Source organism: Myxine glutinosa, chromosome 8, assembly GCF_964187855.1.
Source record: "Myxine glutinosa chromosome 8, kmMyxGlut1.1, whole genome shotgun sequence".
Taxonomy (NCBI): domain Eukaryota; kingdom Metazoa; phylum Chordata; class Myxini; order Myxiniformes; family Myxinidae; genus Myxine; species Myxine glutinosa.
The window spans coordinates 25,761,754-25,788,189 of NC_136268.1; the positions used below are offsets into that span (position 1 = coordinate 25,761,754).

The window sequence follows — 26,436 nt, forward strand, 5'->3', positions numbered from 1 at the left end:
ACGCACCCATTGCTCGTACACCGCGCCCACCACGTAGTCTGAGGCGTCGGAGGTGAGGGCGATCGGTGCATCGGGCGCCGGGTGCGCGAGCATGGTGGCGTTGGCCAAGGTGAGTTTCGCGCCCGAGAACGCCGCGTCCATCTGCTCGGTCCAGGTAACGTCACCTTTGCCCGGCTTCCCTCGAAGGGCCTCGTGTAAGGGGCGCAGGAGCTGGGCGATGCGGGGCAGGAACCGATGGTAAAAGTTTACCATGCCCAGGAACTCCTGGAGCCCCTTGATCGTGCGGGGGCGCGGAAACCCCTTCACCGCCTCCACCTTGGCCGGTAGGGGGACGGCCCCGTGCCTGGTGACGCGGTGCCCCAAAAAGTCGATGCCGGTGACGCCGAACCGGCACTTGGTGGGGTTCACGATGAGGCCATGCTGGCCCAGGCGTTCGAAGAGCGTGCGGAGGTGATGAAGGTGCTCTTCGCGGGATGCGCTGGCGACGAGGATGTCGTCCAGGTAGACGTACAAAAAATCCAAGCCGCGCAAGACGCTGTCCATTAGGCGCTGGAACGCCTGAGCCGCATTTTTCAAACCGAAGGGCATCCGAAGAAATTCGAAAAGCCCGAATGGCGTGATGACCGCCGTCTTCGGGATGTCCTCCGGCCTGACAGGGACCTGATGGTAGCCGCGTACGAGGTCCACCTTTAAAAAGAAGGACATCCCCGCCAACTGGGCGGAGAAGTCCTGGATGTGGGGGACGGGGTAGCGGTCGGGGGTGGTGGCGTCGTTGAGGCGCCGGTAGTCCCCGCACGGTCGCCATCCCCCGCCGGGCTTGGGCACGATGTGGAGCGGGGACGCCCACGCACTCTCGGAGCGCCGCACGATGCCGAGCCGCTCCAGCGTAGCGAACTCCGCTTTAGCTACGGCGAGCTTCGTCGGCTCGAGGCGGCGTGCCCGGGCGTAGACCGGTGGCCCGGCGGTGGGGATGTGGTGTTCCACCCCGTGTTTGACGGCCCCCGCCGAGAAAGTGGGCCGCGTGAGGGCCGGGAAACCCGCGAGGAGGCGGGCGAATTCGTCCGCTGCCGGAAGCGTACAGATGAACCTGGCCGGAACTGAACCGCTCAGCAAGCCGCTCGGCGAGCCGCTCTGTGAGCTGCTCAACGAGCCGGGCAGCGCGCACGCGAGCGAGCTGAAGGTCTCAGCCTGGACAAGCCTTCTGCGCTTTACATCCACCAGTAATCCATTAGCACATAAGAAGTCCGCGCCGAGCAGTGCCATAGGCATGTCGGCCGTAACGAACGACCAACGGAAAACCTGCCCTCCGAACCGCAGAGAGAGACAGCGTTTTCCGTACGTGTGTATAGACGTACCATTGGCTGCAAGCAGCGCGGGACCTCGGCCCGCTTGTCGGATGTACCGGCAGGAACGACACTCACCTGCGCTCCCGTGTCGCACAGGTAACGGCGCCTGGACAAGGTGTCCGTTATGTACAGGAGGCTGTTTGAATTGCCAACGCTCAAAGCCGCCACCGAGCGTCGGCTCGCCCGTTTCCCGACCTGCCGAATGAGCACGGCGGGCGACACTGCCGAGCCACGTGGCCGAACTTGGCGTGGAAGGAACACCAGGTGGGCGGCTGCGGCGGCGGAGGCCGCGGTTTTCTTCGCGGTGGCGGCGGTGGTGGGTGGGGCGTGGCGGCGGACACGAAATGCGCATCAGCCTCGAGATCCACGAGGTGTGGTGCATCAGCATCATCATCAGCCCCGATATCCGCGACGGCCACGCCAAAATTCGCCTGGGTGTCCAAAGCCGCGAAGAACCTGTCGGCCTCTGCAGCGAGAGCCCGGGGTTCCGTCGTCGCCGAACCGGCCAACGCGAGGCGGACTTGTGCCGGCAGCTGGCGTCGAAACAATGCCCGGAATAGAGCGTGCGGGGTTTCGTCGCCCAACAACGACAGCATACGGTCCATGCGGACCGACGGTCGCGTATCACCGAGCTCGGGGAGGTCCAGGAGGCGGTCAGCCCGAGCGTCCACCGTGAGCCCGAACGTGGCGAGGAGACGCTTGATCGCCTCGTACCTGCCGTCGGCCGGTGGGTTCCTCAGGACCGACACGATGCGGCCGGCCGTGCCGGGCCCGAGGGAAGCGACCACGTGGCAGTACCTGGTCTCGTCCACCGTGATGCCTCGAAGTCGGAACTGGGCTTCTGCCTGCAGGAACCAGACTTCGGCTTGCGTCTCCCAGAACTCGGGGAGTTTCATTTGGACCGCGTTGTTTGCCATTGCGATGGCGTATTCGGGTGGTCAGCGACGGCTGACCAGAACGTCGGAGGGTCACCAAATGAAGCGCGGTGCTACGCGCGCTTGCTTGCACAACAAGAAGGAAGCGGACAACGCGGTGAGTTTAAGAGTCTTTATTAAAAGAGCTCACTGTAGCACTGGTGCTCTCCGGGCTGCGCGCCCGGTGTATATCCTGAGGCCACGCCTACCCCTCGGGCGTGGCCGCCGCCCACTTGGTGTGCGGAATGATGTCACCACGCCAGTGGGCTTTCGTGTCCGCCACAAGCACATCATTTTGTATCGAGTGGTGGCCATTGCAGTTGTAAAAAATCCATTGTTGAACACGTCCTCAACCATTTCTCAGACATGCATTTAAATTCGACGTTGTTCAAACTTTTCACACAGATAATGAATGATGTCTTACACATGGACGCCATTTTGTTTTGAAATCAGATCCAAGATGGCCGACTGGCGGCCATTTTGCTCCTTAAACGTGTCCCCAACCATTTCTTGAACATGCATGGTTCGATTTTGTTCAAACTTGGCAGAAACAGAGTACACGATGGCATGCACATGTATCTCACTTTGTGATATGATCCAAGATGGCCGACTGATAGACTGGCAAACATTTTGAGTTATAAAAACCCGATATTGACCACGTCCTCAACCATTTATCGCACATGAATTTACCGATCTTGTTCAAACTTGGCACAATGATAATACATGAGCGTGTAGCGGCTGCCGCTGGGGTTTCACAATCGCCTTGCACCTATCAAGGACGCGGAGCGATCACCATGCCGGGCTCGTCCAGGACGCCCGGGCAGGCCCGCGCTCAACTTGCCAGGCCTCGGTCGGGACGCCCGGGCATGCCCGGGCAGGCTCGCCCTCAACTTGCCAGGCCGCAGCCAGGACGCTGGGCCACGCCCCCTGGCGCCGGGCCTGGGCAAACCCCCTGGGTTAATAGATATATATTGCTGACCGATAAACGGGTTTTCAGAGTGCCTGAGTGTTTGATTTCAATAAAGCAACTCAGATGAATTCCAGCTTTTTGTCGCGTCCATTCTTCTGATCGACGTGGGAGCCCCAGCTCCTTCAAGCGTACATATGCAGAAGATTTTGCTTTGGAATCCGGCCAAAGATGGCCGACTGACGGCCTTTATGTACAGCAAAATTACTAAAGCCACCGGGGGCTATGGCATTTTATGTCTTTTTATACTTGTTTATATCAGGTTATATTGTAAGGGTTTTATTTATTTACACCAATTTAGTGATGGCTGGTCTTGAGAGACCATATGTTGTCCTCCGGAGAAGCCAAACAAATGTTTTCTTCCGTTTCAGATGTACAGAAACTCTGAGATCTTCCACCTGCAGCCGGTTCGTCCTTCTGAAAGGATGGGTGCCGAGCAATGTAGCCTGGATGAACTGTCGCAATTCCTCTTAACCTCCTAACGAGTTTTGGCGCCAAATTTGGCAAAACGGCTGTTTGACTTGCACTGCAGTTATAATTACCCGATTCCGAATCGTGCACTAGGTCAACATCCCAGTGGTGTGAAGCAAGTTTATTATAAATAATGAAAAGCCAAAGGGATAGGGAGGACAAGGAAAAGCACACAAGTATCGCACCAATTCTCTGTACAATAACTTTCCTCGCACCCACAATATATCTCAGTGGTTTACACGACAACTTAACCAGTCACACCACCAAGAGTCAAACAAGGATAGGTTATTAGACACAGAAGAAGACACCTGTTCCCCACACAATGTTTGCATGGATTTCATGAGACTGATAGGGAGGGAGCGAGAGGGAGTGAGGGAGCGAGAGGGAGGGAGGGAGCGAGAGAGAAAGGGAGCGAGAAAGGGGGGAAGGGGGGAGACAGACAGAGACAGAGAGAGTGGGGGAGGGAGAGAGAGAGAGTGCATTCCTTGGCTGGACAGAGACATGTCTGCTGGTCTGCGTCCGGGCTCTTTCGCCTCTAGCACATGCATGCTTGTAAGCCGTCGCTTTTTCCTTTCTCATTTGTCTGCCGCGTCCAACTTTCTGGGCCCCGTGGGACATCTCTCTCAACTGTCCTGCTCCAAATCTCACCCTGTCATCTCTCGCTCAACTCTCCTAATTAACTATCCGTTCTGAGCTGAGCACGTCCCGTCGAACTGCCTTAAACTGTCCCGCCCCTCGGCTTTTCATTACCTTGTAGCGGTTACCGCTGGATGTACATAATCGCCTTGCACCGGCCAGAACACGGCCAGACGCGCCTCTCCCGGGCATGCCCGGACTCACTGTTCCCGGGCACGCCCGAACCTCCCGGGCACGCCCGGTCTCGTCTTTCCCGGGCATGCCCGCTCTCGCCTTTCCAGGGCTCGCCCAGAGCGTCCGGGCATGCCCGCTATCGCCTTTCCAGGGCTCGCCCAGAGCGTCCGGGCATGCCCGCTATCGCCTTTCCAGGGCTCGCCCAGAGCGTCCGGGCATGCCCGCTATCGCCTTTCCAGGGCTCGCCCAGAGCGTCCGGGCATGCCCGCTATCACCTTTCCAGTGCTCGCCCAGAGCGCCCGGGCACGCCCAGCCTCGACTTGCCAGGCCGCAGCCAAACACGCCCGGGCAGGTCCAGACTCGCCTTTCCAAGGCTCGCCCTTGATACCCGGGCATGCCCGGTATAGCTTTTGCCGGGCAAACTTCCCGACATAAATGTGTATATATATTGCTGCCCGATAAACGGGCTTGTGAGAATACCTGAGCTGTTTTGTTTCAATAAAGCAACTCGGACGAATTCCGTCTTTGGTCGCGTCAATTCTTTCGACTCGCGTTGGAGCGCAGTTCCTTCATTGGTGACCTACCGACATGGATACGGCAGTGACGCTTAAACTGCCTACCTTCTGGGAGGCTCACGCGGCTGTTTGGTTCGCCCAGGCGGACTCCCAGTTCGCCCTGCGAGGCATCACCGTGGACGACACCCGCTTCCACCATGTTGTGGCGGCGCTCGGTCCCGCCACCGCGGCCCGCGCCTTGAGCCTCCTCCAGCACCCGCCGGCTGCTGACAAATACGACGCGCTGAAGACGCTCCTCCTCGGCGCTTTCGCCCTCTCACCGGCAGCACGCGCACGGCGCCTGCTTGACCTGCCCGAGCTCGGCGACACGCGCCCGTCCGAGCGCATGGACTATATGCTCTCGTTGCTCGGCGAGCACTCTCCGGCATTCCTGTTCCGGGAGCTGTTCCTCCGTCAGCTGCCTAACCCGGTACGCCTCGCCCTGGCTGGCACGTTGATCACGGATTCCCGCGCCCTCGCCAGGGAAGCCGATAAGATCTCCTCGGCGGGCCAGCACATCGGCGCGGTTACCTGGAGCCCGCCGCCGTCCGAGGCGACGCCCACGACGCCCGAGCGCCCTGCGCGGTTGGAGGCCGAACTGCCGGTGCAACTGGCGGCCGCCACGCCGCACCGCCCGCTTCCGACACGACGGCCGGGGCCTCCACCTGACCGGGCGTGGTGTTATTACCACGCCAGGTTCGGACACAAGGCTCGGACGTGCCGGCCCCCGTGCACTTTCGGCAGGTCGGGAAACGGCCGGGCCGGCGTTCATTCCCAGCCATGAGCGCCGGCCACTCGGGCAACTTGCTGTTTATTCGGGACAAAGCGTCTGGACGGCGTTTCCTGTGCGACACCGGCGCCCAACTGAGCGTCATACCTGCCTCCGAGCAGGACAGGCTGGACGCAGTTTGCGGCCCCTCTTTGGTCGCTGCTAATGGCTCGGCCATACGCACTTTCGGCCCACGCGTCGTCACCCTCTGCTTCGGCAGCCAGCGCTTTCAATGGACTTTTGTTACTGCCAGCATCCACGTGGCTTTGCTGGGCGCCGACTTCCTCTGCGCGCACGGGCTGCTGGTCGACGTCAAACGACGCCGCCTTGTCCATGCCGAGACCTTCAGCTCCCTGGCGTGCACAATGAGCAGCTCCGCGCCGACCGAACTGGCGTGCGCCCTCCCGGCAACGAACGAGTTCGCTCGCCTGCTCGTGGAATTCCCGGCCCTCACGCGGCCGACGTTTTCGGCCGTCGCGGTGCGGCACGGGATCGAGCACCACATACCCACTACGGGCCCGCCGGTCTACGCCAGGGCCCGCCGCCTCGACCCAGCCAAGCACGCCGTGGCAAAGGCCGAATTCGACGCGTTGGAGCACCTCGGCATCGTGCGGCGCTCCGATAGCGCGTGGGCCTCGCCACTGCACATCGTGCCAAAGCCGGGGGGTGGATGGCGCCCGTGTGGCGACTACCGCCGTCTCAATGACGCTACCACCCCCGACAGGTACCCGATCCCGCATATTCAGGACTTTTCCGCCCGTTTGGCGGGACGGGTCATCTTTTCGAAAATTGACCTGATACGGGGCTACCACCAGGTACCTGTCCGGGCGGCCGACGTCCCGAAGACGGCCGTCATCACGCCGTTCGGCCTGTTCGAATTTTTGCGGATGCCGTTTGGCCTCAAGAACGCGGCCCAGGCGTTCCAGCGCTTGATGGACGGCGTGCTGTGCGACCTGCCGTTTCTTTTCGTCTATCTGGACGACATCCTCGTCGCCAGCACGTCCCGCGCCGAGCACCTCCTCCACCTCCGAACACTGTTCGGTCGCCTCAGCGAGCACGGCTTAATTGTCAACCCGGTCAAATGCCACTTCGGCGCGACGACCGTTGACTTTTTGGGCCACCGCATCACCAAGACCGGGGCCGTGCCGCTGCCGACCAAGGTCGAGGCCATCACCACGTTCCCGCGTCCCCGTTCCATCAAGGCCCTCCAAGAGTTCCTCGGCATGGTGAATTTTTATCACCGATTCGTGCCCCGCGCTGCTCAGCTCATGCGGCCCCTTTACGAGGCCCTCCGGGGCAAGCCGGCCAAGCATGACATTGTTTGGTCCGCGGCCATGGACGCGGCCTTCGCCAGTGCCAAACGGGCCCTCGCCGACGCAACGCTGCTGGCTCACCCGGTGCTCAACGCGCCCATCGCCCTCACTACGGACGCCTCCAACTACGCGGTGGGCGCCGTCCATGAGCAATGGGTGGACGGGGTTTGGCAGCCACTCGCTTTTTTCAGCCGGCAACTCCGGCCGAACGAGTTAAACTACAGCACGTTCGACCGCGAGCTGCTCGGGCTATTCCTGGCCGTTCGCCATTTCCGACACCTCCTGGAGGGCCGCCCGTTCACGGCTTTCGTCGACCACAAGCCGTTGGTCTACGCAATGGCTAAGGTCACGGAGCCGTGGTCGGCCCGCCAGCAGCGCCACCTCTCCGCCGTGTCGGAGTTCACCACGGACATCCAGCACGTCGCCGGCAAAGACAACGCCGTGGCCGACTGCCTTTCGCGGGCCAGCGCGAACGCGGTCCACCTCGGCGTGGACTTCACGCTCATGGCGGCCGACCAGACCACCGACGCCTTGGTGCAGGCACTCCACGTGGTGGACACGGGCCTCCGCCTGGCCGACATCCCCTTCGCGGGCACCGTCCTGCTCTGCGACGTCTCCCAGGGCCAGCCTCGCCCCATCGTGCCCGTTTCCTGGCAGCGCCGCATCTTCGCCTCCATCCACGGCCTTTCTCACCCGGGCCGGAAAGCTTCTCAGAAGCTGGTGTCGGCGCGTTTCGTCTGGCACGGCCTTCGACGAAACATCCGCGACTGGGCCAACGCCTGCACGGCCTGCCAGCGAGGCAAGGTCCACCGCCACACCCAGGCCCCGCTGGCACCTTTCGCCGTGCCTGAACGGCGTTTCGACCACGTCCACGTGGACCTGGTGGGTCCCCTGCCCCCCTCGCGGGGGTTCACCCACCTGCTCACCATGGTGGACAGGACCACCAGGTGGCCGGAGGCCGTGCCCCTCACCTCCACCACCACCGCCGACGTGGCGCAGGCGTTCATCGCCACCTGGGTCGCGCGCTTCGGCGCACCAGCGGACATCTCGTCCGACCGCGGCCCACAGTTCACGTCTGAGCTTTGGGGCGTGGTCGCCCGTTCGTTGGGGGTCACGCTGCACCGCACCACGGCCTACCACCCCCAAGCCAATGGGTTGTGCGAGCGGTTTTACCGCTCCATGAAGGCCGCACTCATGGCCGGCCTTCAGGACGACGGTTGGGCCGACCGGCTGCCGTGGGTCCTTTTGGGCCTTCGCACGGCCCCCAAGGAAGACCTCCAGGCGTCCACCGCCGAGCTCGTCTACGGCCAGCCACTCCGCGTCCCGGGCGAATTCGTGCCTGACGCTACCAGTCCCTGGTCCGCCGCTCGCCAGCGCTCGGACCTCCAGGAGGCCGCCCGACGATTTGCCCCCGTGCCGACGTCCCGCCACGGTGGCCCCCAGTCCTACGTCCCCCCGGCGCTTCGCACAGCGGAGTACGTCTTTGTGCGTCATGACGCGCACCGGGGGCCACTCCGGCCGCCGTACGACGGGCCCTTCCGGGTCCTGCGACGGGGCGACAAGTCTTTCATCATCGACTTCGGCGGCCGGCCGGACCGGATTTCTGTGGACCGCCTCAAACCGGCGCACATGGACGTCGACCAACCACCACGGTTGGCCCTTCCTCCGCGGCGAGGCCGCCCCCCGTCCACAGTTCCCCCCGCTCGACCACCCACCACCACGTCAGACCCCTCCCCACGACCCTCCAGGGGTCGCTTCGGCCGGGTCATCCGGACCCCCCTTAAATTGACCCTGCCGGTGCAGGTCGATTCTGGAGGGGCGTGTGTAGCGGTTACCGCTGGATGTACATAATCGCCTTGCACCGGCCAGAACACGGCCAGACGCGCCTCTCCCGGGCATGCCCGGACTCACTGTTCCCGGGCACGCCCGAACCTCCCGGGCACGCCCGGTCTCGTCTTTCCCGGGCATGCCCGCTCTCGCCTTTCCAGGGCTCGCCCAGAGCGTCCGGGCATGCCCGCTATCGCCTTTCCAGGGCTCGCCCAGAGCGTCCGGGCATGCCCGCTATCGCCTTTCCAGGGCTCGCCCAGAGCGTCCGGGCATGCCCGCTATCGCCTTTCCAGTGCTCGCCCAGAGCGCCCGGGCACGCCCAGCCTCGACTTGCCAGGCCGCAGCCAAACACGCCCGGGCAGGTCCAGACTCGCCTTTCCAAGGCTCGCCCTTGATACCCGGGCATGCCCGGTATAGCTTTTGCCGGGCAAACTTCCCGACATAAATGTGTATATATATTGCTGCCCGATAAACGGGCTTGTGAGAATACCTGAGGTGTTTTGTTTCAATAAAGCAACTCGGACGAATTCCGTCTTTGGTCGCGTCAATTCTTTCGACTCGCGTTGGAGCGCAGTTCCTTCAACCTCGTGACTGTGCGCTCATTGGCTCCCAGGGAATTGTCATGAATTAACAATGATGATAAAAGCATAATATTAATGTTATAACAAAACAAGATCTATCCCCAATGCCCAATGGGTTTTTGTGACGTGCGATATTGCCCCCGACACCCTTACGGAAGTAAATTTTATTATAGAGAACTAGCAGAAGTACCCGGCATTTCCGGGCGGGGGAGGAGAGGGGGAGGGGGAGGGGAACGAGGGGAAGGGAACGGGGGGAGCGGAGAGGGGGGGAGGGGGAAGGGGAGGGGGGGAGGGGGAAGGGGAGGGGAACGAGGGGGGAAGGGGAGGGGACGAGGGGGGAAGGGGAGGGGAACGAGGGGGGAGGGGGAGGGGGGAGGGGAAGGGGGAGGGGGAGGGGGAGGGGAGGGGAGGGGGAAGGGGAAGGGGAGGGTGGAGGGGGAAGGGAGGGGAAGGGGAGGGGGGAAGGATAGGGGGAGGGGGGAGGGGAGCAAGGGAGGGGTGGAAGGGGGAAGGGGAGGACGAAGGGTGGAAGGGGGAAGGAAGGGGGGGACGGAGGGGGGAGGGGAGGGAGAGGGAGGAAGGGGAGGGCCAGTCAACAATGACGTTGCAGTTCTCATGGGAGGAGAGCAGCACAACAATCGCGACATCGTCCTGCATCTTCGCAACAACAGCACGAAGCGGATTTTGGAGACTCACCGATCCTGTGAATCCCTCTAGTACCGGCGTTGCCGGGTGGGGGAAGGGAGACCCGTACATTCGCCCTCTCGACTCAAGCTCACTCGGACAAAAGCCTCGCACAAATTACACCGTGAAGGCCCAATGGCCATGTCCATGCCACAAATCAAGTACGTGAGCGAGTCTGGCGCACTGAATTGAAAATATATAGAACGCTCATACTCCGTGAAAAGTGTAGCCGCCGTATCGCCATCTTGGTTAACACGACTCGCACGACTCGACCAACTTGCTTCGCGGATCTCGTTTGTTTTGAACGTGTCCCAGATTTTAAAAGCGAGACGACTGTTAAAATGCCATTTTGTGCGGCAATAAACTGCTTCAATCGGTTAAGAAAGGGTTGTGGAAAGACGTTTCACAGCTGTTGCAAAGACGTTTAATTCATATCGCACAAAATCGACAAAAAACACGATTGCACAAAAGGTGAAAAAACGCAATCGCTTTTCGCTCTGAATTACGTGCAAACGCATGACGGAAATCACCATCGCCCAGCATCGAGTGCCAACCAAGATGACGCCCGGTAGCTGCATCTCCACCTATGTGATGTGAGTGGCAATGGTCATTCTATATATTTTCCGTTCAGTGGTCTGGCAGCGAGGATGGAACATCACGTGATCGCTCTGAGCGAATCAGCGAGCTGCTCTGGCACCGGCTGAGATTCCGTGTATAATGTTCCTCGCTGAAATGCGCTGAGGTAAATATGGATCTCGTCAAATATTTTTAGGTAGGCCATGTCCTTCCCAGGCTCAATGGCCATGTCTATGCCAAATATCAAGCACGTGAGCCTCTCCGTTTAGGAGTCTATTGGTAACATACACACACACAAACACACACACACACACACACACACACACACACACACACACACACACACACACACACACACAAACTGTGTTTTATTTATATAGATTTAAAAATATTATAAACCACAAACAAGTACAATTACCTTTTTAAACAGTCTCTACTACTGTCGGAATTCCGACATTCTATGCTTATCGCGTCCACCACAGATCAACGGACCTGAGCTGACAACAACAACAACAACAACAACATGCATTTTAAGGCCATGTTCCCTGCTAGAGCGGGGGTTAGCCTTGCGGTCCCCATGACAATCTTCTCCATTTTGCCCTATTTTTTGCATCTCTCCTTGTTAACCCCCTTGCCCGCATTTCTTCTTCCACCATCTTTAGCCAAGTCTTTCTCGGTCTTCCCCGTCCTCTACTTCCTTCTACATTAACTTCCATCACTCTTCTCAACCAGTCACTTTCATCCTTCCTCAATACATGACCAAACCATCTCAACCTGTTCCTCTTCACAGCATCAATCACAGGCAATATTCCCATCATCTTTCGCAATTCATCATTTGTCTTCCTCTCTCTCAACGATACTCCGCACATCCATCAAACCATTCGCATTTCCACCCTTTCCAGCCTTCGTTGCTGCTCTACGTTCATTACCCATGTCTCGCTCCCATAAATCATAACACTTCTCACACATGCAGCATACACCTTTCCCTTCAGCTTCAGCGACACTCTCCTCCTCATCAGCACGCCACTCAGTTCCCGAAACTTCTTCCATGCACATCTCACTCGAGCAACCGTTGCCGAGTCTGATCCACCTTCTCCATTCAGCATGTCTCCGAGGTAGCAAAATGTTTTCACACCTTCCAGCTTCACGCCGTCTCCAAGATCCAACTCAACATTTCCTCCATCTGCAGCTCCCTCTGTGCACACCTTACATTTGAATGTAGCTGCCACACTGGTTAATGACCCTCTCAGACCACTACATTTTTGATGAACCCACTCAGCACACATTGTACATTGAATGGAGTTCACTCCGACACCCTTCCTGCACACAGCACACGGCCACTTCCCAGTTCTTTCCACCTCACCACATGCTTTACCACTTGCCATCACCTTTGTCTTTCCGATATTCACCTTCAGACCTTTTGTCTCCATACATTCCTTCCACTTGTTCATCTTTTCCTTCAGTCCATCCATACTTTCCGCAATCAACACCAGATCATCTGCATACAACAACTCCCACGGTAAACCCTCCTTTACGGTCTGAGCCAGCACCTCCATCACAGCTACAAATAGTAGTGGACTTAGTACCGACCCCTGATGCACTCCCACCTTCACCTCAAACTCACCACTGTTCCCGTCCTTCGTCCTTACAGCTGTGCGTGCTCTTTTGTACATTGCCATCACTACTCTGATCAACCATTCCTCCACTCCTAACTTCCTCAATGCCCATGTCAATACTTTGCGTGGAACCCTATCGAATGCTTTCTCCAGATCAACAAACCCAAAAAACAACTTCTTCCTCTTATCCATGTACTTCTCCTGCAACTGCCTCACAATGAAAAGCGCATCTGTCGTTCCTCTTCCTGGCATAAATCCAAACTGCATTTCGTCGATCTTCACTTTCTTCCTTATCCTCCTCTCCAACACCCTTTCCAATACCTTCATTCCATGCTCCAATAACTTTATCGCTCGGTACGAGCCACACTCCAGAGGGTCACCTTTCCCCTTGTATAGAGGGACGAGGGTACTCAGTTCCCAATCCACTGGAATGCGGCCTTCTTTCACCACCAGATTACAGATCTCTGTCATTCTCTTCACACCCCAACTTCCTGCTGCCTTCAACATATCTCCCACAACTCCCGTCGGCCCTCCCGCTTTTCCACTCTTCATTGCTTTTATCGCTTCCTCAACTTCCTTCTCAGTTATCTTCTCTGCCGGTCCTAAAACTGGGTTACTCTCTATGTTGCCATCCCATTCATTCTCTGTATTCAACAGCATTTCCATATATCTTTTCCATCTTCCTTTAATTCCATCTGGGTCGACAACGATTTGTCCCACTTCATCCTTCAAGCAACTCACCCCCATCACATCACACCTCTTTTTCGCTATGTGCTTTGCAATCCTGAATACTGCTTTCTGACCCTCTTCCGAATCCAAGCGTTCTCCGAACATTTTCCTACATGCCTCCTGCGCCTTTGCTACCTCTTTCTTTGCAGCCTTCCTGGCTGCCTTATAACTTTCATGCTCTGCTGTTTCTGCTCCCGTACCCTTCGCCTTCTGCCACTCTTTGAACTTCTTCCTCTTCTCGTCAATCCTCTTTCCAACCTCAACATCCCACCACCATGTTTCCGAGTGCCTCGGTGGTCCTTTTGTCCATCCACATACCTCACCAACGGCTCCCAACAGACTAGCTTTCAACGGACCTGAGCTGAGATCTACTGTAATCAAAATACGCCAGAGAGGATAATAACATGGCACTTCCTGCCGCTTCCGGGGGAGTGGGTGTACTTGTAGTATAAAACCACCAATTACATCTTTTTATGGAAGTGTGTAAATGCATGGAACCCAATTGTTACTCCCATTGGTTTATATTACATCTGCACCACATTTAAACCGATCCGATGCTGTCTCACCAAGCTTAAAGGCTATTTACATGCCCTTCCCTCAACAGGTTTCTGAAGAGTCCAGAGGAGATTCTGCAATGCAAAGGAGACCGGCTCTATCACATGGAGCTCTGCGAATCCGAGATGCAGATCTACAAAACGGAGGTCGTGTGGTGACACCTTGACGGGGGTCAAGTGGTCCGCTTAGCTGCGAGCTGTTCAACCTGAAGGGCAAATGTCAGTCTCCTCGTGCTGCTCACGACAGTCCCATCCAAAGTGCTAATCCCAGAATGCACCCTGTTACTCGTTTCACTACAAGCTGCAAGCTCCAGCTGCAAGACTATTTCAAATAACTTTGCTTCGTCATGCCAGAGCTGATCCGGGTGTTATTCCTTTTCACACTAGACCATGTGCTCGTTTATCCTCGACTTTTGTTCAGTTCTTATTTTCATATTTAGTTTTGCATTTGTCACTAATTAGACTTTTTAGACTCTTGGATTAAAGAAAAAAAAATCCAACTTTGTAACAAAGTGGATTTTAGAAGCTGCTATTGTTAACGTCAATCAGATCTCACAGCCGGACATACATGAACAAACATCTTGATGGAAGGCCGAATCTCAGATATTTAGGGTACTCATACAGTTGTGACATGTCTGCATGCTCGAGCAAACCGGTTGAAAAGTGAGAGCGGTCACATGAGCCTGTCATGTGCCAGGATGAATGATCCAGGATGAACCTCCAGTAATAGTCACTTTGACTGTAAATCAATGGAATGATTTAATGCTGTAAAATGAAACTTGTATAACACATTTATTTCATTACAGAAGGGTCTGTACAGAGTTTATATTGAAGTAAATATATTGCTACCATGTCCGTTGACTCAGTGACACATTATTTTAGAGATTCGAAAGGCCTCATAACTTAAACGCCTCGAGATGATCGAGATGGAGGCAACAGACAAAATACTTGGACGAGCAAAATCCAAGTCATGCTCTCGAGTTGCCGAACTTGGGGACAGACTCTTACGACGCATTTACGCTCAACGCTGGGCTGGCTGCAGCATTTACCATATTCTAGGGTAACCTGACTACCTCAAATACCTCGCTTTCACATGACCATGCAAAAGTTGCGTTAAACAAACCAAATGGTTAGAGGTATGGCAAAAAATGGTTTCTGTGCTTGTCAAACAAATGTTATCACTTGGTGTGGAGTGAATCATTCGGTTAATCGATCCAATACGTCAAGAAATTTGTTTGATATCCGACGAAACTCAAGTCCTGAAAGTTCAAGCTGATAATGACTCCAAGTGGCCACGTCCTTCCCAACGCATGTAAGAAATTTCCTTCCCAACGTATGAAGAATAAGAGATTTGAAACTTTTACTGGAGGTGCCCAAGTTCAACAACCGCCTAATCTTCAAATGTACATTTTACACACAATGTACAATGCGTTAGTAGAGCGAAGGATCTTGATCAAAATGAGAAAAGCATCACAAAGTGACCCAGTTTGGTCAGCACAGCCATTTGGGTGCAGTATAAACATGCCATTGTGGATCACGGGTTATCCCGGTAAAGCAAATGGAAATGGCTCATGAATAAAGGTCTTTGCGACTGAAGTCACAAAAACATCCAGGGAGGGTTTAATGGTGAAAGCGGGTTCTGTGTCTGAGCATGAGGAGCTGCTTTAAAACAGCGAAGAACATTTCAGTTTGAGAGTAGTCACACATCCAGGAAACTGGCACATGCATTTTCCTGTTTGTGAAAAAGGGGATCAGGGAGGGGAGAACAAGGAGGGACCCGCGTCCCTTCACTTCCCGAAAGGCAGCTTTGGAAGTCTACAAACAAAAAGTAAGGCAAGTGTTTGTGACAGATGGTGAGATGAGGGTAAACCAAGGGTCACTGCACTAGAGATGGGCAGTGTGAGGGGAGGAATGGGGGGTGGTTTCGGGCCTTGGAAGCAGGGAAAGAGGAAGGCATGTTAGAACCGGGGACAGGGGGGGAAATGGCGGCCGTGTGCCAGTGGCAGACCGTGCCATGTTGTGGCTTCCAGGACGCTCTTAGGATGTTTACAGGAAGCGAATTCCAGCTCCAAACTGCACTCCATCGCAGATTCTGCAAAACAGACCAATATACAATATTTGGCTTGGCCAGTTTCCCGCTTCACTTCCAGCTTGTTTGGTGTACATTTTAACCTGAGGTCTTAGCATCACAGCTGATGATCCTAAGACCTCAAGTTTAAAATGTGATGAACTGTCATTTTGTCCGTTGTCTCCTAACGAATGTCCTTGTAATGGACGTTACAGCACATCCGTGTCTCCCGATGTCTTTGTCCTGCATGCGACATGTACAAGCTTCTCCAGGAGCCTTAGGTCGACGTTTAAAATAATAAAAGAACCCGAGAAGGCAACCGGAGCGGTTTATTCCTGGAATATCGAATGAAAACTGCACGGCACTGTGGAACTTCACGGTGTACGTAAAAGGACCGGACCTGCTATGCTGGGGTTGCAAATTAAATACGACTGGAATCAAGTACCCCAGGACAGTCTTTCGAAATAGCAAAAACTCACAATTATTCCCTAGTTTAGCATCAACTCCTAAATTGTGCAGAAACACAGCAGTTTGGTTATTAAAGGGGAAATAAACTCCAAATTAAAGCCCAGTAAATGCAACACAAATTGGTCAATTTTTAAATTGAATTATAATAAATATATAAACACCCTTTCCTCCTCCTCCTCCTCCTCCTCCTCCTCCTAAAGTTATCTTCGATTTTGTAATATTATGTACCCTTCGCCGTAAAAAACGAACACGTGATTGTTTTTCATGCGATTATATTTATGTGACATTGTGGGACACAGATGAGGTGCAAACCCCTCACGGGGATAAATAGGGAATAATTACATTCCTACTTCATTGTGACCTCGTCGCGTAATGCTGCGTTATGGCGAACGTTTTCACAACGTGGAAGCGGCAATCTCAATACCGGGTATGTCCATCCCCGGCAGCGATCACTGCATTTCGTCATCACATTGACCATACGAACACTCAAATCTGAGCCCGGGGAATGGAATTCCACGCCCCGAATCAAGTCCTGCCCAGGTGAGAGGGGGTCTGTGGCTGTCTTGGCGAGGTTCAAGTGCGACGATCAGCGATATGCCAGAGATGTTCAATCGGATTCAAATCTCGCAGGATGGCAAAGGACAGATAGGTTGTCGTGATATTAACGTTGACATTAACAAGAACGTTCCCTGTATGAATGGTGCTGTGAGCACGAACATTATCAGACATCTTACTATAATCCACCAAACGTCTGTCTGTCTGTCCGTCCGTCCGTCCGTCCGTCTGTTCCCAGGTACCGCAAAAACGGCTGAACCGATCGCAACTAAATTTTGGGTGGGTAATCCTGGGACCCCCTCGAGAAAAATAGGCTATATTGTTTTTCCCAATTTTTCCAATTTTTCCAAAAACGATGGAATAATATTTACCCATATGAACAGTGATGTGGCTTTTATTGAAATTCTACAAATACTGTTTAGATTTTGATGATTTGCGTGTGATATGATTTAACGGATGTTCATATAAATCGTTTAAAATAACAAAAAAGCCTTCACTTTCTGATATTTTGCCTTTTCATTTGGACCTCCCAATTGAAGCCCCGCCCTTAGGGCGGGTACCGTTGCTAATAAAGATAATTCATGGACCATGTTGTTCAAAGCTTGCACGTCCAAAATTTGTGTCTTACTGGACGTAGACTGGGGCAATTCGCTCATTTTTTTTATATACGCCTGCAAGGCCACCATGCCTTTCACAGAGAAACCTGCATTCATCGCTGAACACAACACTTGCCCGTTACCTCCCATCTCCATCGGACGTGCCGATTTGACTCCTGCAGGTATGCTTGGATGTGTCACCATGGAAATCTTGGACGTTGAACAGGACAACGAGCATGAATCCCTGAATCATGGAGATGCCTCAAGACGGTGACCACATCTATCCTTAAGAGGTCCAGGGAGTATTTGTAGTTCTCAAAGCAGTTTAAAACAGATTGTGTGGATGGGTCGTTTGAATGTATAAATCCTAAGTGCCAGTGGTTATCCAGGGAAGTCCACTTCTTGGGATATCTGCCATTGATACAGTAGCTTAATAACGTCTCCTGATGTCAAAAACAGTCCCTATTCTCACATTAAAGAGCCTTGAACGATGCCTAATGGAAGACCCTGCTTGAAGGTATCCAATGATTTGATTCCTCTCACTTACTGACAGATATGGTATTGTAATGGATGTTAAATAATGTAATCGTGTTTTTCGGATGATTCACATGCTGGTGTTTTGAATTTCCTCAGAATGCCTCGTGTCGTCTCCAAAAACCTAAGGATGCCCGAGTTGCTCATACTGAACGATTATTGGATGAGGCAATTGCATTACGTAGAAACTTGCAATCAGGTGTTCTACACATCCCTTGTGAAAAAAACGCCCTTGGAATGAACGATGGAACAATTCTTCAATAGTTACGTTATCAATTCTATAGATTTGGGGTTTTTTTGTTTTTACGGCTGAGAGTGAATTAACTGGGGCTGCACACATAAGGTTCATTCCTTACAAAATCGTTTTTGTTTGTGCACTTTGGATTCCTCCCTTCCCTCTCCACTACACCCACCCCATTTTTACTGGAATGTTTGGTACTCAAAGCCACATACATACTCACCGGTCTCCAGGCTGGAACCTGGTGGGAATGCAGTAATTTAGTTCCAGACGGGCAATGTTTCCGAGCCGCAGCACCACGCCGGCCCCATGTGTCCAACGCAAAGAACTGCCAAGGCGAGAGACGTGTCCACTGAACCCCTCACCTGCACACGAGAGGCACAGGTGTTTGGCTGGGACTTAGCTGGAGATGGAGAGAAACACAGAGCTTCATTGAGGAATAAATGGCGATGGCTTTTCCAAAGCTCGTTAGGCATGGGGAACGTCCAATTTTGATGGGATTTTAAACTAGAAGTTATATTTTTAGGTTCAAATGATATTGAAAGGCTTCCTGGTTCATGCTCACTATGGTACATGACTGAGTAATGGGGTTATCACCACGCTGAAATTTGTGGTAAGGGTAATGATGGAGTACTCCACCATTTCCACTTAAACTGCGCAGTCACACCATATCTCAATCAACGCATTAGCAACCAGAGTTCATAGAACATGATACCCCTCAGTGTTCAAGTTTATACTCCACTTTAAATAAAAGAATGATTTTAAAGATCGTCAGAAAAAAAAAATCTGGGCTTACACATTGTGTAAGCAATAACAAACTGTGCTTCGTACGTAGGTACATGATAAATAGAAGCTTTATATGATTATGGGGAAGCATCATCAATCTGCTGCTGGATATCAATTTAGGTTTTTTTATTACCCTCGCCAGAGGAGAGGGTATTGCATTTGAGTCTGTTTGTTTGTCTGCACACAATAAATACGATTTTCTCTGCAACCATTGGTCCGATTGATAGGAAATTTTCACCATAGGTGCACCTCCACCTAAATATTTTTTTTAATGATCATTATGACGTCATAGGTCACGTGGTATGGGCGCCATCTTGGAAAAAACGAAAAACTTTGCACCTCTATCTCCAAAAGTGCTGAATAGACAAAATTGACACATGGCTCATTGTAAAGAACTCTCCATGGGGAATAAAATATGTTAATGATGATGTCATAGGTTCCTCCATTATGACGTCATAATTCGACAAGTACAAAACTTCATCCGATCAAGATGAAATTTATTGAGCATCATCGAGGGGTAAATTGGTGAAAAAAAAAAGATTTTTTTTTTAAACAGACGCGTTTACGTTTTTTAATGGGAATTTTCATTTACGGACGCATTCCGACAGTTCTGTGATTTTTTTTCCCGGTGTACCGGCTTTGATGTCCTTCGGCACGCCAAATTTCAACTTTCTACGACACCCGGAAGGTACCAAACATTAATATCAGTCAGTGGATAGAAAGAGCTTTATATATTAGAGATATACCGCCCTTATACACTGAAATAAGACGATGTTGAGTCACAGTTTCGGCTTTATTTCTGGAGATGGAGGCTTTATTGATCACCATAGAACGCAGTCAATCAGCGTCATACATAGCCATATCTCATCCTATTGATACATCGATATATTTATATATTCCCAGATTCTTGGAAGTATTATTGAGGCGATTTGAATTGTGTTCTTGTGTTCAAGTATTTTTCAATTCAAATAAAGGTTTAAAGAGGTTTAATGGTATATAAATAAATTAATTCTGGGTTTTACCACAGTTTTACCCAGTCTATAATTACATCACCCTGTACAACATGTACATTAGTTATTCATGCCTGTTGTTTGTGTCCTTTATACAACAACAACAACATGCATTTTAAAGGCCATTTTCCCTGCTAGAGCGGGGGTTAGCCTTGCGGTCCCCATGACAATCTTCTCCATTTTGCCCTATTTTCTGCATCTCTCCTTGTTAACCCCCTTGCCCGCATTTCTTCTTCCACCATCTTTAGCCAAGTCTTTCTCGGTCTTCCCCGTCTTCTACTTCCTTCTACATTCATTTCCATCACTCTTCTCAACCAGTCACTTTCAACCTTCCTCAACACATGACCAAACCATCTCAACCTGTTCCTCTTCACAGCATCAATCACAGGCTCTATTCCCATCATCTTTCGCAATTCATCATTTGTCTTCCTCTCTCTCAACGATACTCTGCACATCCGTCGAACCATTCGCATTTCCACCCTTTCCAACCTTTGTTGCTGCTCTACGTTCAATACCCATGTCTCGCTCCCATAAATCATAACACTTCTCACACATGCAGCATACACCTTTCCCTTCAGCTTCAACGACACTCCCCTCATCATCAGCACGCCACTCAATTCCCGAAACTTCTTCCATGCACATCTCACTCGAGCAACCGTTGCCGAGTCTGATCCACCTTCTCCATTCAGCATGTCTCCGAGGTAGCAAAATGTTTTCACACCTTCCAGCTTCACGCCGTCTCCAAGATCCAACTCAACATTTCCTCCATCTGCAGCTCCCTCTGTGCACACCTTACATTTGAATGTAGCTGCCACACTGGTTAATGACCCTCTCAGACCACTACATTTTTGATGAACCCACTCAGCGCATATTGTACACTGAATGGAGTTCACTCCGACACCCTTCCTACACACAGCACAGGGCCACTTCCCAGTTCTTTCCACCTCACCACATGCTTTACCACTTGCCATCACCTTCGTCTTTCCGATATTCACCTTCAGACCTTTTGTCTCCATACATTCCTTCCACGTGTTCATCTTTTCCTTCAGTCCATCCATACTTTCCGCAATCAACACCAGATCATCTGCATACTCCCACGGTAAACCCTCCTTTACGTTCTGAGCCAGCACCTCTATCACAGCTACAAATAGCAGTGGACTTAGTACCGACCCCTGATGCACTCCCACCTTCACCTCAAACTCACCACTGTTCCCGTCCTTCGTCCTTACAGCTGTGCGCGCTCTTTTGTACATTGCCATCACTACTCTGATCAACCATTCCTCCACTCCTAACTTCCTCAATGCCCATGTCAATACTTTGCGTGGAACCCGATCGAATGCTTTCTCCAGATCAACAAACCCAAGAAACAACTTCTTCCTCTTCTCCATGTACTTCTCCTGCAACTGCCTCACAATGAAAAGCGCGTCTGTCGTTCCTCTTCCTTGCATGAATCCAAACTGCATTTCGTCGATCTTCACTTTCTTCCTTATCCTCCTTTCCAACACCCTTTCCAATACCTTCATTCCATGCTCCAATAACTTTATCGCTCGGTACGAGCCACACTCCAGAGGGTCACCTTTCCCCTTGTATAGAGGGACGAGGGTACTCAGTTCCCAATCCACTGGAATGCGGCCTTCTTTCACCACCAGATTACAGATCTCTGTCATTCTCTTCACACCCCAACTTCCTGCTGCCTTCAACATATCTCCCACAACTCCCGCCGGCCCTCCCGCTTTTCTACCCTTCATTGCTTTTATTGCTTCCTCAACTTCCTTCTCAGTTATCTTCTCTGCCAGTCCTAAAACTGGGTTACTCTCTATGTTGCCAACCCATTCATTCTCTGTATTCAACAGCATTTCCATATATCTTTTCCATCTTCCTTTAATTCCATCTGGGTCGACAACGATTTGTCCCACTTCATCCTTCAAGCAACTCACCCCCATCACATCACACCTCTCTTTCGCTATCTGCTTTGCAATCCTGAATACTGCTTTCTGACCCTCTTCCGAATCCAAGCGTTCTCCGAACATTTTCCTACATGCCTCCTGCGCCTTTGCTACCTCTTTCTTTGCAGCCTTCCTGGCTGCCTTATAACTTTCATGCTCTGCTGTTTCTGCTCCCGTACCCTTCGCCTTCTGCCACTCCTTGAACTTCTTCCTCTTCTCGTCAATCCTCTTTCCAACTTCATCATCCCACCACCATGTTTCCGAGTGCCTCGGTGGTCCTTTTGTCCATCCACAAACCTCACCAACGGCTCCCAACAGACTAGCTTTCATTGACATCCAACCACTTTCAAGCTCAACCACATCATCATCGACCCTACTCAGCCTCTCTTTTAATGCCTCCCTTACTGTCACCTCTTTCAACCTCCACACCTTCATTCTCGGTTGGTACTTCACCCGCCGAGCTCTCCTTGCACCTTTCACCCTTACGTCGCAGACAACCAAGTGGTGCTGTGAAACAGCCTCCTCCCCCGGGATCACCTTTGTGTCCCGGAGGTGCCCCCTATCTCGCCTACGCACCATCAGGTAGTCAACGGTTGTCGTCGACCCACCTGACGTGTATGTAACAAGCTTATTATCCTCTTTCTGGAACTGAGTATTACAAATCAACAAATCAGCTCCATCAGCAAACTCCAAAATCCTTTCACCTTCTCCATTTCTCACATCATATCCGTAACCCCCATGAACTCCGTCAAAACCATCCATACTCCTTCCCACATGTCCATTTAGGTCTCCTCCTACCACAACAACTTCCTCATCTTTCACGTTTTCCATCAGCTTCTCTATCGCACACCAGAACTTGTCCTTCTCTTCATCGCTTCGACCAACCTGCGGAGCATATCCCGAGATGACGTTCACCAAGAGCTTTCCAATCATCATTTTCACCATCATCAACGTATCACTCACTCTAGTCACACTCACCACACTGTCTACAAACTCCTCAGAAAACAGGACACCAACACCATTCACACCCTCCAGGCACCCTTGCCACACAAACTTGTATTTCTGTCCCTGCCTACCCTTCACCATTCTCACACCACTTCCCTTCCATCTCGTCTCTTGCACACAACATATGTCCACTCTTCTTCTGACCAATACTTCCACCACTTCTCCTGATCTCCCTGTCATTGTCCCTACATTCCATGTCCCAAACCTCAGAAACCGATCTCCACTTCGGGCTGTACCCTGCCCATATGTAGTTGTAATTGTCATGGTTCTCTTTTTTGGTCATGGTCCTTTATGACATCCTTAAACACCAAGTTTCCTGTCTGGAATCATTTTCAATTTTGTTTGACTGTCAGACAGAAAGACAGAGTAAAACTATTATTTCACTTTTCTCTGCGCATGTGCGATTGGGATGAATTCGGAGCCAAAGTACGGTAAAACGGCAAAATTGTCTTCCTATTCATGTTCCGAGTCGTGTTCAAAATATAACATTCAATTATTAAAAATAAGTTTATTCTCGATGATAAACTGACGATCATAAACTGGTAAGATGGACGGACGGCCATTAAGAAATTGCTTAACCCTGCTTTTCACTTTTGCATTTGCGGGTTAACAATTTCATCAGACATGGTCAAAGCTTAACACCCAGATCCTTTTTCCTGCACATCCGGTCCTACACAAGAAGGACCGAGAGTTCTAAACCACATGTCCATCATGAACAAATTCAGAAATTCTAATTCTGAATCAGGACAATGTCATATAATTCGTAGGAAAAAATTGTTGAAACATTTTAAACCAAAACCTGCGGTCAAATTAAAAATACTATCAAACATTTTATTTAAAAACATTAAAAATATGTTTTTTATGGATATTCCAACCATTATGCCAGCAGACTCGGTAGCGTAATGGTGCTTCCTTCGTGCTGCTTCCTTGCTTAATGCTCTGTACTTATAAAGGATAGAGCATGGACAAAGAACCATAGGTTGGGCAACCATAGTGCAGGCTTTATTGGCATTTATTGAGCCAAATGGCCTTCTCCTGGGTTTAATTTCCTTGTAAGGGAACTCTTAATTATTATTATTAATATTTGTACTTTATTGTGAGTAAGAATAAAGGGTCTTGGGATCATAGGCACAGCAGGTGCCAGGGGGCAAAAGAAACTCGGTTTAGAGTTGTTTTCTTTCGATGTAGAAAACAGTTTAAGCTGGAGCCAAACACTGAGACTCGGGCAGAGGAAGAATGGTTGGCAGGAAGTTGCATGGGCAAGAGGACGGGGAAAGGAAACGTCAAAATCTGCTTTCACGGAAAAGCAAGGTGGAGGACGGATGTGGTGAGAGGTTCTGACGGAATGAGGGAATGATGGAAAGAAAGGAAGTTGGTGGTGGGAACATACAAGTGGTTTGTGCTGTTGGTGGGGGTTGAGAAATAGAAGGTGAAAGGATGGGGTGGGTGGAGAGGAACGAGGACAACAATGGGGGATGAAAAAGCAAGTGTGGTAATAGCAGGCCCACCATACAATTTTCATTACAAATGGCTCGGGTTATCGGTAATGTCTGCAAAAAGCAACCGCCTCCTGCTGGCATGGTTCATCAAAACTACGTTTACCATGATATTACGAACACTGGCATTATGAAATCCAAACTTAAACAATTTCGAACATTTTTCCCAAACTATCATATCACCACTGGCACTTTATCATTATTAAACCTAAAGGACCATCATATGTCGATCAAAAACTACAACCCATGCCTCCATGGCCCTCCCCTTCCTCTCCTTGTCAGTGAGTTTGCACCACGTACCGTAATCGAGACTGCACAAGTTCCCTGCATTTATGAAGAGATGCGTGCGGAATAGGTCACCAAAGCCTGATCGGCCCGGGCCGAACGGCAGAGGCGTGTAAAGATGTAGTCCGGCTGCCCAGTATGCATCGCCACCCAGGAAGTCACCTGTTAAATTACATCCGCACCACCACAGTCTCAATGCTCAAACCACCATTTACAAATTCCACATCAGGGTGTTTGTACATGTCACAACGCAGCAATACACCGACATTGTATTGGAGAGTAGCTCAATGACCGAATGTGGAAACACCATCGGAGTTAATGTGCAACATGGCTATTTAGGAAGTGGTGGGGGAGGGGGTTATTTTAATACATCCCTTAAGGAAAAAAACCATATTCGGGCTGGGATTCACAGTCCAGAAAAGCCCAGCTAGCTCACTATAACCTTCGTGCCAGCTTACACTTTTGGGCGGACATTTAAATACCCTCAAGGTAACATGAGGTGGATATAAAAACGCTATACATTCCATCATCAATTACAATATTGCAGCACAGATCATGCTGCCAAAAAACTGTCCTATATAACTAAAGTGAAATTTTTCCAATTTTTTTTTTTTAATGTTGGAGGATCCAGCCATGGACTGTGTAGCCCTCATCGAGGCCAGGCCTTAAATAAAACAGAAGAAAAGTGCATGATGAAAAGTGTATGGTGTTTGTTTGCGAGAAAGAGAGATTGAAGCTAGCCCGTAGCTCTAGTTTGAGTGAGACAGTAAGACCAGCAATCCTAACACGGAGAGTGCAAGATGGTTCCGGGCACCACTTTAACGCTCCTAAGTCCAAACGGTAGTACCACCCTGGGCGGTTGCTGTCTACAACCTATTACCTAAGAATTACATGCAATAGGCATGTTTTTGCTTCATGCACGCAACCTCGGTTATTATTATTTTATTTTCTGCAAGTAATAACAATTTTTTATTATTCTGCTGGTTTTATTATTCGTAATAATAAAAACCCACACAATCAATGCTAAGATGCATTGAACTTTACCTTAACAATCTGACATCTGGATCACCTTTTAGTTACAGTATATTTATTTACCAACAATTTAAATGAGCCTTCGTACATCGCATTATCAATTACAATATTGCAATCGGCCGAGCGGGATTATACGTAACATGCAAACGGAGCTTGTTTACACAAAATAATTTGTTTGCACAAGTGTCAGAGCAAGACTCACTGTCAGCGTAAGGCCCAATGCTGTACATGTTGAAGCCCCGGATAGTTGTGGGCCCTCCCAGGAAGAAACTGAAATGAGGCGCACATGCGGTCAGTTACAGAAAATGACAAAGGAAACCACTCGTTATTGGTCCCCTACTGGTTTCACAGGATCAGACTATAAATTTGCTCTCTGTCTGTCCGTCTGTCTGTCTGTCTGTCTGTCTGTCTGTCCCACCGGTGGTTTCCAGACTTTCCACACTTACCCTTTAAACTTGGCACATGGCTTTATTATGACAAATTACAGAACAAGTTTGAGTTGCAGGGCTTCGTCAATTTTTTCACGGAGGTATACCCTTTTTGGACTTAAAAGGCAGGAATTTGGAATTTGTTCATGGTGCCAGTGATAGCTCACCGATTCATTGCGAATGACACTGTGGGATATTTAATGTCCACCAATGAATGCCAGCAGGCGAGATGCCCAGTTTAACATCCACCAAGGAATGCCGATCAGGCAGGACGCCCG

The 26,436-nt window shown here is 51.3% G+C and overlaps 2 protein-coding genes across 2 annotated transcripts in view; one reads left to right on the forward strand and one right to left on the reverse strand.

Annotated features, from left to right (window-relative positions):
* LOC144893236 (transcription factor ETV6-like) overlaps positions 1-14,564 on the forward strand; it is a 72,461-nt gene extending 57,897 nt beyond the window's left edge. Inside the window, exon 8 of the mRNA XM_078783030.1 lies at positions 13,762-14,564. Coding sequence (XP_078639156.1) covers positions 13,762-13,870 — 109 coding nt within the window. The 3' untranslated portion in view covers positions 13,871-14,564. The remainder of the gene's footprint in view (positions 1-13,761) is intronic.
* LOC144893235 (sorting and assembly machinery component 50 homolog B-like) overlaps positions 14,485-26,436 on the reverse strand; it is a 41,724-nt gene continuing 29,772 nt past the window's right edge. Inside the window, exons 12-15 of the mRNA XM_078783029.1 lie at positions 25,933-26,000; positions 24,714-24,860; positions 18,394-18,535; positions 14,485-15,803 (exon numbers count right to left, since the gene is read on the reverse strand). Of these exons, the coding sequence (XP_078639155.1) occupies positions 15,758-15,803; positions 18,394-18,535; positions 24,714-24,860; positions 25,933-26,000 (403 nt within the window). The 3' untranslated portion in view covers positions 14,485-15,757. The remainder of the gene's footprint in view (positions 15,804-18,393; positions 18,536-24,713; positions 24,861-25,932; positions 26,001-26,436) is intronic.